Source organism: Heterocephalus glaber, unplaced genomic scaffold, assembly GCF_053883595.1.
Source record: "Heterocephalus glaber isolate CG9 unplaced genomic scaffold, H.glaber_assembly_v1.0 deba00001447, whole genome shotgun sequence".
Taxonomy (NCBI): Eukaryota; Metazoa; Chordata; class Mammalia; order Rodentia; family Bathyergidae; genus Heterocephalus; species Heterocephalus glaber.
Genome location: NW_028258299.1, coordinates 5,981,433 through 5,995,245, shown reverse-complemented (window position 1 = coordinate 5,995,245; position 13,813 = coordinate 5,981,433). Strand labels below are relative to the sequence as shown.

General features: G+C 54.2%; 1 protein-coding gene across 5 annotated transcripts in view; it reads left to right on the top strand.

Moving 5' to 3' along the window:
• The window catches only part of Ctnnbip1 (catenin beta interacting protein 1), a 43,379-nt gene extending 29,792 nt beyond the window's left edge, over nt 1-13,587 (top strand). For all 5 annotated transcript variants that reach the window (XM_087214623.1, XM_087214622.1, XM_087214621.1 and 2 more), the window contains one exon: nt 12,948-13,587. In XM_087214623.1, the coding sequence (XP_087070749.1) occupies nt 12,948-13,006 (59 nt within the window). In that variant the 3' untranslated portion in view covers nt 13,007-13,587. The remainder of the gene's footprint in view (nt 1-12,947) is intronic.
• The last annotated feature ends 226 nt before the right edge of the window (nt 13,588-13,813 follow it).

The window sequence follows — 13,813 nt, the reverse complement described above, 5'->3', positions numbered from 1 at the left end:
GCTCCAGCAGAGCCACGCCCAGCCCTTGAAAGCATTGACAGGGATCTGAATCAGCACAGAGCATGCAGATGAGCTCCTCTGTGCTCCAGGAAGAGCGCAGTGAATGCACCTTGCGGTGGACCTGGCCAGCAGGCCCAGATGGGTGTGGACGGGGCCCCCAAGGGGTGCAGTGTGCAGACACTTCTGTCTGGGCAGAGGGACCAAGGTGTGGCTGGGGCTTCTGCACCCTGCCCCCCACCTGGGGACGGTCACCTCTGCTCAGGGTGGAGTGGCAGACCTGGAGGATTCCCGTGTCTGGGGCAGAGAGGGTGGCTGTGCTTGGAAGAGCCTCCTAGGACTTCAGTTCTCTTCTTTTCTTCTCTTTTGGCTTTTGAGACAAGGTCACTGTGCAGCTCAGGCTGGCCTCAAACTCAGGTTCCTCCTGCCTCAGCCTCCTGGCTATTGATTACAAGCATCCACCACCACACCCAGTTCTCCTCTCTTTTTTCCTCTCCTCTCCTCTCCTTTCCTCCCTCCCTTTTTCCTTTCTTCTTTCCTTCCTTTTTTCTTTCTTTGCTTTTTTTTCTTTGTTGTTATACTGGGGATGGAACCCAGGGTTCCACATAGAGCTCCATCTGCAGCCCTTTCTTAATTTTATTTTATTTTTATATTTTGAGCAGAGCCTTTTGAGGTTGCCCAGGCTGGGCTTGAATTTGTGATCCTTCTGCCTCAGCCCCACAGAGAGTTGGGATTACAGGGATGTGCCAGCAATGTCAGCATTTTTATTTATATTTTTTAAATTATTTATTTTATTTAGAGACAGTGTCTCACTGTGTTGCCCAGGCTGGTCTCAAACTCCTAGGCTGAAGGGATCCACCTGCCTTGACCTCTTGAGTAGCTGGGCCTATATGTGTGCACTGCTGTGTCCAGCTCTGTTACTTTCTCTGTGTGCCTAAAGATGCCACAAACAAACACAACCCTGAAACTGCAGTCTCGTCTCTCCCTGGAGGGCTCGCATGCCAAATGCCAGGAGCCTGCAGTGCTGCCCACGCCATGGGGCCAAATTCGAACCTGCCACCCTCTCCCCTGGTGGAGCCAGCCTCAGCCGGTGCCCAGGGTGTTGTGCTGTCAGTGGCACGGGCCCTACCCAGGTGTTGGAGCCCAGATCCGCGTGTCTGGGGGGTAGTGTACTGGCAGGGAGCCAGCCTGGTGCCCATAGGCCTGGTGTGACCACCCTGTGCCCAGCAGGTGGCGCCATCTGTCAGCAGATGACAGGCTGTTTTGCTGGCCGCCGCCTCCTGCCACTCACTTTGGGCCCCTAGGAAGCCCTGAGCAGCCCCAGCCGTGGAACTGCGCTCAGCTTTGTCCCTTGGGGGCCTGGGCACCACCTTTAGGCCCACAGGCACTTATACCCTAGGGCTGCCGCCCAGCCCTGGAGGAGCCTGACTTAGGGCTCCCCATGCTACCAGGGACCTCACTGCTCTCAGGCTGCCTGGCCTGTGCCGGCTGAGGCCACTAATGACAGGCTCCTCCCCTTCCTTCCCTGGACCCCATTCCCTTCCCGGGACCCCATTCCCTTCCCCGCCCTTCCCCTTCAGCCTCCTTGTGCCGCTGTCCTCCTCTCCTTCACCCCCAGTCCCTCTCAGCGAGGTCAGCTGTGTCCCTGCAGCTTTAGCAGACAGCTCAGGGTCAGCACTTTCAAATGAGAGACCCTCTGGCCGGACTTTTCTCCTGACCCAAAGGCCAAGCCTGGGGTGACTTGAAGCTTGGGGACACCAGCAATTTCCCTCCACTTAGAATTGCAGGGGCTCCCTGCTGTCTGGAGAGTGAGCCCCAGGCCACCCATCCCACTCACAGCTGGGGTGGCCTTGGCCCTCCCTCAGGCTGCATGTTTCCTCCCTTTGGCACCAGGGGCCTGGCCCGAGCCCCCTCCCACAGCCGCGCAGGCCCAGTGTGGAACCAGGACCAGTGTGCACAGAGGCGTCCTGGGAGAAGGGCTGGCTGTGGCAGGGAGGGCCAGTCCCCTCCTCCAGGACCACTATGGGTGGTTTCCCAGCTCTAAAGTAATCCTCAGTCTGTGGAAAACAGTAGAGAGGCTTACAGGATTGACAACTCCTGTTGCACTGCTATAACCGTGATTAGCCTTTTCTTCAATTTCCCAGCGGGGTTTTTTTTTCCCAATGCCAAAGATTGAACAAGGGCCTCGAGCATGCTAGGCAAGTGCTGCACGGCTGAGCTACATCCCCAGCCTAGTTTTTTTTCTTTTGAGACAGGATCATGCTATATAGTTCAGGCTGACCTTGAATTAATTCACTATGTAGCCCAAGCTGACCTGGAACTTGCAGCAATCCTCCTGCCTCAGTCTCCAAGTGCTGGAATTATAGGTGTGCACCACCATGCCAAGCTAAATTTTATTTTGAGTTAAATTTCCACTAAGTTGCTCAGGCTGGCCTCAAAATTGTGATCCTCTTCACTCAGCCTCCTGAGTAGCTGGGAATTTTTTTTTTTTTTTGTACCAGGGATTGAACTCCATACCTTGCACTTTTGAGGCAGGCGCCAGAACCACTGAGCTAAATCCCCAGCTGAATTGATGGGATTACAAGCATGTACCACCATCCTCAACTCCCATCAGCCTTTTAGTGTTCTTTTTTTTGGTATGGGGTATCGAACTCGGGTCCTTGCACTTGCGCAGCAGGTGGCAAAACCACTGAGCTAAATCCCAGGTCCCCCAGTGGCCTTTTAAAAACATGCATATTGAGCTGGGTTTTGTGGCACACACCTGTAATTCCAGCTCTGTGGGAGGCTGAGGTAGGAGGATTTCAAGCTCAAGGCTAGTTGGGGCATGATAAGAGATCCTGTCTTAAAATAAAAAATTATCCAAAGGGGTAGGGATGGTGGGAGGAGATGGGGAAAGGAAAGAATGGAAAGGAAAAATTATGAGAAAAGAAAAGAAAATGGAAACAAAGTATGTAAATAGGGAAGGGCACACAGGTAATGGGGAAAAAATAAGAACCAAGATATATCATGTACAGGTACAAGCACCCAAAGATAAATGTAAATGTATTGTATACCTAAAATGTACCAATAAAAGAATTTAAGTAAAAAATAAAATTAGTTAATTAATTAAAAATTTAAAAAGGGCTGAGGATATAGCTTAACAAGCCCCTAGGGTCATTCACCAGTACAGAAAAAAAAAAGAGAAAAATGTGGGTGTTGGCCAGGCATAATGTAATACCAGTACTGGGGAGGCTGAGGCAGGAGGATTGCAGTGAGTTCAAGGCCATTTTGAACTACACAGTGAGACTCTGTCTAAAAATAAAAAGCATGCATGTTAAAGGTGAATCTCTGCGGCATAAATATATATTTTAAAATTGTTTAATTGCTTTAATGTGTACATGATGATGCATATTCACAAAACTTATGCAGCTTATACAGCATAAATTTTTTTATTTTGGTACCGGGTATCAAACTCAGAAACTTGGCCTTGTGAGCCAGGCATGGCACCACTGAGCTAAATCCCCAGCCCTTACAGCATAAATATTTTAACACTGATTTTAGCATCCATTTTCTTCTAGCTTTTTTTTTTTTTTTCTTTTGGTACCGGGGATTGAACTCGGGACCTGGCACTTTCGAGGCAGGCGCCAAAACCACTGAGCTAAATCCCCGGCCCTAGCATCCATTTTCTTATTTAGAATAATTTTACTGTCTCCTAAACAATTTCTAAGAAAACATTTTAGCAGTTGCAGAATAAGCAGCCACCTTGGGCTGTTCTGTAATTCATTGACCAGTCCCTCCCTGTCGGGTCTCTGGTTCTCCTTTCTGCTGTTAATCACAGTAATGACCTAAGCTCTTCCTGGGGGACCTGGTAACACCCAGGGTTACCCTGTGAGTTCCACCTTGGCCCTGTGACATAGGTGCTGTCTCAAGGCCACGTTCAAGTAAGAACCAACTCTGAGGGTTAGGAAGCTCCAGGCCCCAGAGCAGTCAGCTGGGCCCTGGGTGAGGCAGGCACCTGGTATAGAAATCCGAAGGAGTCACTCCAAGGCGCATCCAGGAGTGGCTACAGGCTGCCCCCACTTTTTTTTTGAGGCTGTGCCTGTAGGTCAGGCTGCCCTTGAACTCACTATGTACCCCTGGCTGGCCTCGAAGTCTCCGAGATCCTCCTGCCTCAGAGTGTTGGGATTATGGGCGCATGTTAGCATGTCCAGCCTGCCCTTCTTCTTGCCCCTGGGAGCTGCATGGTAGCAGTGAGTCCCAGGCCTGTCAAGAGTGATACAGGGCATAGGATATATGGGCCTCCAAATAATATAAGGGAAATATAACTCCCAACCTGCTAGATGTCTGAATGTGTCAAGTTCACATTCTCCAAAATCAAAGAATGAATTCTAGGAACAGCAGAGGTTAAGAGTAGGAAGAATTGGGCCGAGGATTTAGCTCAGTGGTTTCACTGCCTGCTGTGCAAGTGCAAGGACCCAAGTTCGATCCCCCGTACCAAAAAAAAAAAAAAAAGAGTAGGAAGAATTTATTGAAAGATAGCTTTTGTCTGAGAGAGACAGAAGGGGACCTGGAAAGTGAGTTGTCTGCCGACCCCCACTTCTCCAGGGTATTTTATTGAGCAAAGCCACGAGGTGAGGCGGGTTCAAGGTGGGACAAAACTACAGTCAACTAGTAAGATTACATGTACAGTCCGTTAGGTAATATTGATCCAGTGGGGAAGCACAAGGTGGGCATGAGGTGGGACAAAACTGCTCAACCAGTAAGATTGCAAGTATAGTCATTAGGTAACATTGATTAAATTGGGATCAAATGGGGAAGCTAGTCTCGTAGTAGCAAGCAACACGGATTTACAGGCAGGGAGGGGTCCAGGACCTTTCCTGGGAGGGAGGGGTTAAGGTCTTGGTCCCCCCTAGGTGGTTGATGGCTATTTGGAATATCAGTCACTGCTGCTCCTCCCCAGAGGAAGTACGTGGTTGTAGGCATCCTCCTTTTCTTGAAGCCTGGCTTTTAGAGAATGAGCCTCAGGCCATTCTCTTCTGTGCTGAGGGCCAGGCCTAGCCTCACTGCCTTATAGTATTTTCTAACTAGCTTAGCTGTCTACCATAATAGCCTCTGTCCAGTCGTCCTGTCTCCACGAGACCTCCGGGGACAGTCTCCCCGCTGTGTGGCCAGCACCTGGCTCAGGCCCTGGCGGCTTCCCCTGTGGGAGCTGAGGCTGCTGGTTTGGGGTTTGCTGGAGAGAGCCCTGAGCAGGGCTTGGCCCCAGGGCCACCCTGGGGAGTTGTTAGGAGACCCGTGCTGGGGCAGAGGGCAGCACCTGCCCAGCACCTCCCGGCTGACTCCGCAGCACCCCAGGTGGGAGCAGCCCTCTGACCGGAAGCTGCCGTTGCGGAGAGTTCTGTGTCCCCGCCCCACTGCCCGCCCCATTGCCCGCCCACTCTGCCTCCACTCCCTGTGTGAAGCCTTTCCTGACCCTCCGGCCCGGGCGGGGGAGCTCCTGGCTCCAGCTCTGGAGCTGTTGCCCTCTGTCAGGAGCCTTGTAGACAGGGACTCTTCCGGGTGCACGGCCTCGTGTGGCTCTGCGTGGCTCCACTGGCGGCCCTATGCCGTGCTCGTCCTCTGGGTCTCCCGCCCGTGGCTCCCCAGCTCCTCCCGGAGGCCCAGGCGTAAGCAGGCTCTGCGCTGTCACGCTCAGCCCAGGAGACCCAGGCGCAGCGCTGGGAGTCAGTCTTTCCAACCTTAATCACCACCTCGGCAACAATTACCTGTGACCTAATAAGGGAACGGAGCAGAGTCGCAGCTGCAGCGGGGTTTGGGGCAGGACTTGTGTCAAGGAGAAAAGGAAAACACCACAAGAAGGAGCAAGGACGTGCTGAGGGGGGCAGGCAGTGGAGTTAGCACTCTGGGCCTGGCTCCACTGGGGGCCCCCGACCCTTGTCACCGCATGCCAGTGCTGCTGTGCAGATCCTAGGAGGAGTGCCCACAAGACTGGACGTCCCTCACAGCCCCTCACCTGCTGGCTCCCCATGCTGAGGGGCAGTTTCATCCTGCATCCGTGTGCCCAGGAGCTCGGCGCAGGGGAGGGGCTGCTTGCACTGGGCCCAGGAGCCCTGCAAACTCGAGTTGTAGACAGACAGGAGAGGGCCCTACAGCCCAGGGAGGCCCGAGCCTGGCCCAGTCCTGTGCGTTCCCTGGGTATCCCTAGGTGGCCGGAGAAGCAGCCAGCTCTGCATGGGTTTATTCCGAGCTCCCAGTAGAGCTGGAAGCAAGCGAAGGAGAAAGGTTCCAGGGCAGCGGTTAGGGACAGCTATAGGGATGTCGGGTGACATGGACCTGTGGCATTGACCCTGTGGTGAAGGGGTGGAAGCGGGTGACGGGACAGCAGGCAGCACAGCACTTGGTCTGAGCAGCTGGCAGCTAGGCAGGAGGCGGTGGGGCGGGTGCGTGGAGCAGAGGTCCCCGTGGGTGTCCGGGGCCGTGGGGATGGGAGCCTGGAGGGGCAGATAGAAGTTCTGTGAGCGTGGGTGAGCACAGGGGAGGGAATTGGGCCACCAGGAGAGCAGGCTGGGTGTGGGGACCTTGGGGCCAAGGGGCCAAGACTCAGGTAAGGCAGTGGGGACAGATCTCCCTCTCCTCTCTCCCTCCTCCCTCTTTGTCCCCTCTTCTCTCCCTTCCTCCTTCTCCTCCCTCTCTCTTCCCTCCCTCCCTTCCCTGGGGATGGAACCCAGGCACCCCCCCTCCCCACTCAGGCTCTCTACCATTGAGCTACACCTGAGCCCAGCAGCTCTCTCAGCACCTTGAGCGAGGATGGCGGGCAGCTCAGGGCTGGGGTGGAAGTCAAGGACAGCCCATAGCTTCAGGGTCTCCATAGATCATCACACCAGAGTCACCAGACACATGCTTAAAATGCAGGCTCTGTGCCCTACCCCGACCCGACCCCACTGAATCAGAATGCCTGCCAAGTGAGCCTTGAAATTTGCATTTTATTTTATTTTTTTGACAGGGTCTTACTAGGTAGTTAGGCTGGCCTTGAACTCACTATGTAGCCCAGGCTGGTCCTGGCAATTCTGCCTCAGCCTCCCGAGTGCTGGGATTACAGGCATTACACCTCACCCGTGTAAATCTTCATTTTAAACAAGCACCCAAAGCAGGTGAGATAGCACCTGTAATCCCAGGTACTTGGGAGGCTGAGGCAGGAGGATTACTTGAGCACAAAAGCTCAAGGCCAATTTAGACAACATAGCAAGACCCCATCTCCCAAAACAAAAAAGCTCCCAAAGTGATTGTGATACTCAGGGTCTGAAGTTTGAGGAAATGCCAGGACTTTAGGTAATGAAGGGAGAGGCCTGGAGGGGCCTGGAGGGGCCTGCACTTCCTCTTCTGTCCCATTGCACACTCTGGTCCTGGAGAGCTTGTGTTTGGGGAAACAGAAGCATGGGCAGGAGTCCTCGTGTGGGAGCACAGAGTGCAGAGAGGGTGTGGGGGACACATTACGCTGACACTGAGGTCCTTCGGCGAGTTACACCACTGGCGTAGATGCTGGCGTAGATGCTGGTCATGATCTTTCACAGATGAGTAAACTGAAGCCAGGTTACCATGGGTAAACCAGCAGTCAGGGCTGCCGGGGCCCAGGTGCATGTTTCTGGGCTTTGGTACCTACCTGTGGGAGCAAGGGAGGCCCCAGGCCTGTTCGCAGCTGGCTGGTGTCCCCACTCCACCTGGCAGGCTTGGGACAGTGGTTTTCAGCCTGGGCCCAGTGGGTGCTGCTGAGCCTTGAGCTGCTGAGACTGCAGTGAATCAATGGCTGCTGTTGCCGTTGCCATGGCAACCAAAGTGTGGTGCTGTTTCTGGGGAAAAGCCATCCCCTGGGCCCTGGGGAGGTGGGAAATGTACAGAGCGCCTGCTCCGGCTCTGCACTGCTGGAAACAGTGCCTGCTGCCCGTGAGTGTTGGGTTGACTGGGAGGACCCAGCGTGGGGTGGCGCCCAGCCCTGCCCCCTGAGGACCAGCTGGGACCTGGTTTTCCAGGCAGTGGTTCCACGGGGCCGGTGGTGGGGCCAGTGGCAGGGCTGTTGCTGCAGTGGCAGCAGGTAGCAGGTGCCCATAGCACACAGGCAGGACGAGGAGCTCAAGTGGGTGCTGTGATTGTGCAGGAAGCCCGGGACACCTGGTGAGGGGCAGCTGGTGTCCCCTCCCAGTGTGGTTGGCACAGGCCTGGCCGAAAGCACTTGGCCAAAGTCAACTCCTGGCCCTGGTGGCTGAACCCACGGTCCAGGCCAGGGGGTTCCTTCTATCCGCGGTGGGTGTGGAGGATGGGCTTCTGAGCCTTCCTGTTCCTCTTGTGTACCCCAAGGCAGGTGTGAGGCCCCGGGGCAGCAGGCAACAAGTCTCACCCTGGCCAGAGTGGGGTGAGGACTTCGGGTGGCAGAGCAGGGCGTGTGGTCACGCAGGTTGGCTCAGAGGCCCTCTTGGCTCCAAACCAGGTCCTGTGGGTGCCCATTCATGCCCAGTGCCACTCCTGGGACCCTGCCCTTTTCCCCATTTTTTGAGACAGGGTCTTGCTTTGTAGCCCAGGCTGCCCTCGGAACTAAGAATGATCCTCCTGCCTCAGCTTCCCAAGTGCTGAGATTACAGGCATGGGGCACCACACCCGCTTCCCCCCCCTTTCCTCCAGTGAGGTCCCACCGGACCGTGAGCCTCAGGCACCCAGAGGCCTCTGCAAACTTGGGCCCTCTGTCCCAGCGACACTGCTCCTGCATATTACTGCAGCCTCCCTGCCACTGGTACAATGCAGGGGTTCATGCCCAGCGGGGCACAGGCCAGTGACCCCATTGTCTGCCGTCTGCGCCTCCCACCAGCTTCCCTCTCTAAGCCCCTGGATGTTTGGCATTTTTCTCTCCCCATCACTTGACTGGCTCTATTCAAGGGGCCAGGCTGGCACTGGTGTGGGGTGGGAGGCTGGTGGGCGCCCTCCTTGGCTCAGAGAGCCCAGCTGTCCAGGTGGCTGAGCCACGGGGACAGGGAGAAGGGACAGGCCTCCCAGGTGGTGCTCTGAGTTCTGTGCTGAATTGCCTACAAGGTGTCCCTGGCTGCTTTGGTGATTTGTTTTCAGTGATAGGGATTAGTGCCAGGGCCAGAGCCTTTGTACTGACCTATGTCCCCAGCCCTTTTATTTTGAGACAGGGTCTCGCTAAGTCACTAAGTTGCCCAGGCTGGGTTTGAACTTACGACTCTCCTGCCTCAGCCTCCCAGAATCCTGGGATGTTTTGAAATCCTGAGTCTCGGTTCCATGCTGATAGTGACAGGTGGATTGGTCTGGTTTCTGCCAGGAGGCCTGATGAGGCTTGGTATTCTAGAGGACGGGCAGGCCAGTCATTTCCGCAGGGAAGGCATACCCCAGTCCCTGGCAGCATTCAAGGTGTGGGACTGGATCTGGGTCTGGTTCCGGGTCCTCCCTCTGCTGTGTCTCACCAAGCTGCTTCATCCTGCTGAGGTCCAGATTCAAACTTGAGATCCTCCTGCCTCAGCCTCCCAGAATTCTGGGATTCTATGGCTGTGCCACCACATCTGGCTACTAGGCCCTACCTTCTAAAGGTCCTACCATTCCCCACGGCACCATCAGCTGGGGGCCATAGAAGATCCAAAGCATGCCGGTCATGAAAATCAATTCCTGTGCTTTCTTCTAAGACTTTTTTTTTTTTTTTGGTACCGGGGATTGAACTTGGGGCCTTGCACTTGTGAGGAAGGCGTTGGGACCACTGGGCTAAATGCCTGTCCCTCTTCTAAGATTCTTGTAGCTTTACTTTTGTATTGAGATCATCGATCCATTTTGAGCCAATTTTGATATTTGGTGCTTCAGGTGAGGGTTCCATGTCATGTTTTGCATGTGAATGTCCCATTGTCCCAGCGTCTTCTCTTCAGTTCTTTCCTGATCACTGTCTCAGTGCTCTTGTCAAAAATCAGCTAACATCCCCCCCCCCAAAAAAAATCAGCTAACTGTAAACAGGGGTGTGGGGGGGTATTTCTGAACTCCGTCTCGCCCCTCCCACCTCCTTGCCTGTCTTGTCAGGACCCCCAGTATTGTCCACTGTAGCTGTTTTGAAACCAGGAAATGAGTCTGACTTTGTCCTTCAATTTCGAGGTCATTTTGGTTATTTTGGGTCCCTCATTTCCGTATGAATTTTAGGGTCAGTTTATCAATTTCTACCAAAGAAGCATATGTGGGATTTTGAAGGGATTGTGCTGAATTTCTTTCAACAATATTTTGTACTTTTCAGAGTACAGATTTTGCACTTTGTTAAATATATTCCTAAGGACTTCATTATTAATGCTAATACAAGTGGAATTACTGCCTTAATTTCATTTCAGATTATTCTTTACTAGTATATAGAAACACAGTTGGGTTTTGTACATTGATGTTGTACCCTGCAACTTTAATTTATGAGTTTTAATACTGTACTTTTTTAGCAAATTCCTTAGAATTTTCTACATACAAGGTCATGTCCTCTACAAGTACAGTTTTACTTTTTCTTCTGTATTCTCGATGCCCTTTACTTCTTTTTCTTGCCTTATTGCCCAACATCAAACCTTCAAAGCCGTATAAGGCCAGGGATGTAGCTCAGTGATGAGCGCTTGCCTAGGATGTGTAAGGCCCTGGGTTCCATTCCCAGCACTGAAAAACAAAACAAAACAAAAATATTGAATAGAAATGGTGAAAGTGAGCCGGGTGTGGTAGTGAGCACTGTAGTCCCAACTACTCAGAACCTTATCTCAGAAAAAAAAAAAAAAAACTGAGTGAGGTGGTAGTGCACACTTGTAATTCCAGGGCTCCAGAGGCTGAGCCAGGAGGATTGCCATAGGTTTGAGGGCAGCCTGTGGACCACATAGTGAGTTCAAGACCAGCCTGAGCTATATAGCAAGACCTTGTCTCAAAAAAAACACAAAAAACCCAAGGGCTGGGGATGTATCAGTGGTGCTGCGGCCTGCCTGGCAAGCACAAGGTCCTGAGTTCCCCCCCAGTGGGGGTGGGGGGGAGTCTGCATCCAAGAGAGTCTGGAAGAGCTTGTGGCCCATCTGTCCCTAGAGCAAGGCTCCCTGTGGTTGCGCTGGAAATGGTGAGTCTCCTGGGGCAGCACCGGGCTGTAGCTGGGCGGTTCCTGGCCTGGCAGCATGGTGGCAGACCAGGGACTGCTGCAAAGCTTTTGCTTCAGTGTCCTGTCAAGTGGTCATCACAGTCCCCATTCAGTCTCAAGAGGGTGACCTCCCCGTCTGCCCTCCTTCCAGAGCAGGACGGCCATTGGCGGAGGAGCTGGAATTCTGGCCCTAGGCCCCTTCCCCTGCTGCTCCACTTCCTCCAGGGCACCCATGCTATTTCCGTGCCTGCAGCTCCCTGCAGAACCCCACAGTCCCCAGGTCCCCAAGGGAAAGCCTGTGAGGCATGAGGCCTCCAGGAACCAGTGATTGCCACCAAGGCATCTTCTGCTGACACCACTGGTTGCTGTTGCCTGTTGCCCCCTCAGTTGCATGCCCAGGGAGCCAGCCCTGGGGGAGGTGGGCATCATAGGTGAGCAGCTTAGCTGGAGCTGCGTGATGGAATCAGTTTGCATTGCCAGGACGATGCCACCTGTAGCGCTGCTGTGTGCTCCAGGCCTGGGCGAGAACAGAATGTCCCTGGGAAGACAGGGAGCATTTGTCGGGCTTCTCAATAAGGGGGCTCCTCCTAAGCACCAGAAGCCCCGAGGTCCTTCGCAGAAGCCTCATTTTCTTAGTTTATTTTTTTAAATCTTTTTTTTTTTTTTTGGTACCGGGGCTTGAACTTGGGTCCTTGCACTTTCGCAGCAGGTAGCAAAACCACTGAGCTAAATCCCTGGCCCTAAGCCTCATTTTCTTTTCAGGAACCCACGCTGTGCAAGAGAAGGCGGGAGCAGGGTGGGTGGGTGACAGGCAGGTCCCCTTGGCATGCCCTTCTGCCTTGCCAGATGAAGGTGTGGCTCTGTGATGTCACACCCTGCGCTCAGAGCCCCCCTTCTGTAGCACCACCCCAAAGCCAGCCCACTGGGCACTGCCCACACCAGCCCACCCTTGGGTGGCCTCTCCTGACCCTGCTGTTCCAGTGGCCCCCTCCCCAGAGAATTCCTCCTGTAGTGCAGCCCAGAAGTTTGTTCAGAAGGCCCTGGGCAGATGTTGTGGTCAGGGGCAGGATGCAGAACTACCCTTTAGCAAAGGAACCCAGCGCAGGGAGGCCGGGTGGACTCCCCTTGCTCACGTGCCACAGCTGGGCTGCCCTGCCCTCCTGGTGGCTCATTCTGGGTGCGGGTGGCTTAGCCTCTCCAGCTCCTTCCTCCTCTGGATACCCTGCCTGGCTCTGTGTCAGAGCCCTGTCAGAGCCTGTCTTACGGAAACAGGACAAAGGCGGGGATTTCATGAGTGCTTGGACCGGAATCTCCAATTCAGGATTAAGACAAGTACTGATAAGGGTCTCCCGCATTGTCTGTCTGAGAGTCTGGCAGCCAGCAGGCCAGAAGGGGGCCTGACCACGCTCCTGGAACAGGTGTTTGGGTTTGGGCAGAGGACAAGCTGTTGCAAAGAGTGGCTATGAAAAACCACCAGGCACAAGCCTCCACAGGGTCAGCCTGGAGATGGGAGGAGATAGAGGAGGTTCCCAGGAGCCGGGGCTTCGGTGAACCTGGAGCAAGGGGTCTGGGTGGAATGGATCAGTGCTCCAGGGCTGAAGCCTGCGTCCTTATCCAGGCTTCTTCCTGCTATGCAGCCTTTTAGTGGCCTCTGAGCCTCCCCCTGCAGCCCCATGGGGGGCGGGGGCCGTGTGCCCCAGCCAGGCTGCAAGGAAGACCAGAGGGGAGGCGGCTCCCTGCAGCCCCTCGAAGGCAGTGGGCGGTACAGAGGGCTGGGGAGGCCCTGCAGCCCCCCTCTTTGTCCCGATCGTCCATCAGCGACTCTTGTCCCTGTCTGCAGGTGCAGAGGACGTGGTGACGGCCTTCTCCAGGTCAGAGACAGAGGACCGGAGGCAGTAGCCGCTTCGAGCCCCTCGGGACGCCCTGGGAGCTGTCAAGGGCCAGGCGAACTGTGTGGCTCCCGCCGAGTGGCAGCGACCACCGTCCCTCCTCCCTCCCCCGCCCCCCCCCCAGCCTGGCCACTGCCGGGCTGGCGCCCCAGGGGACACCAGCAATGCATTTACGGTGGGCTTAAAGGGACGGACTCATGATTGGCTGCAGGAAGAAACCTTTTTATTTTTAAATCTTGACCAACGGAAACCTTTTATTTTTATTTCTGACTCTAATTTTTTTAAAAATTTGCGCCTCGGTATCTGGCTTCCCAGGAAGTTGTCCGAGCTCTGGTGCTTTATTTAGGTCATTTTTTAGGAATGTGAAGAGGCCGAATTGGCTGCTTAAACTGGAAAAGGATGGTGATTGGCTGGCTGGTGGGACAGGGTCTTGTATGTGATTGGCTGCAGGTGTTCTGCTGATACCAACAGCTTCATTATGCTGAATGCAGAGAACAGGGTCTGGGACGTTGGTTATATTTGACTTGAAAAAACAAAAGGGCAATCAAGTGCACTTTGCAATATTTATTACACAAAGAGCTTGCTGCCGCCTTCACGTGTTGGGTCTATGTTTGAACCTGATTGGCATTTGGTGCATGTGTCTGGGGTCCCATTGCTCACCCATCACCCCTGTTGCCATGGAATTGCTGCCACTCCACTTGCTTCGGACCTGGGTCCACCTGCACATTGCATTCACCTTAATGACCACCCCTGCCATACCTGTGAGCAGACCCAAGGGACCCAGGCACTGTCCCCAGGTGGACAAGAGGGTCCCTAG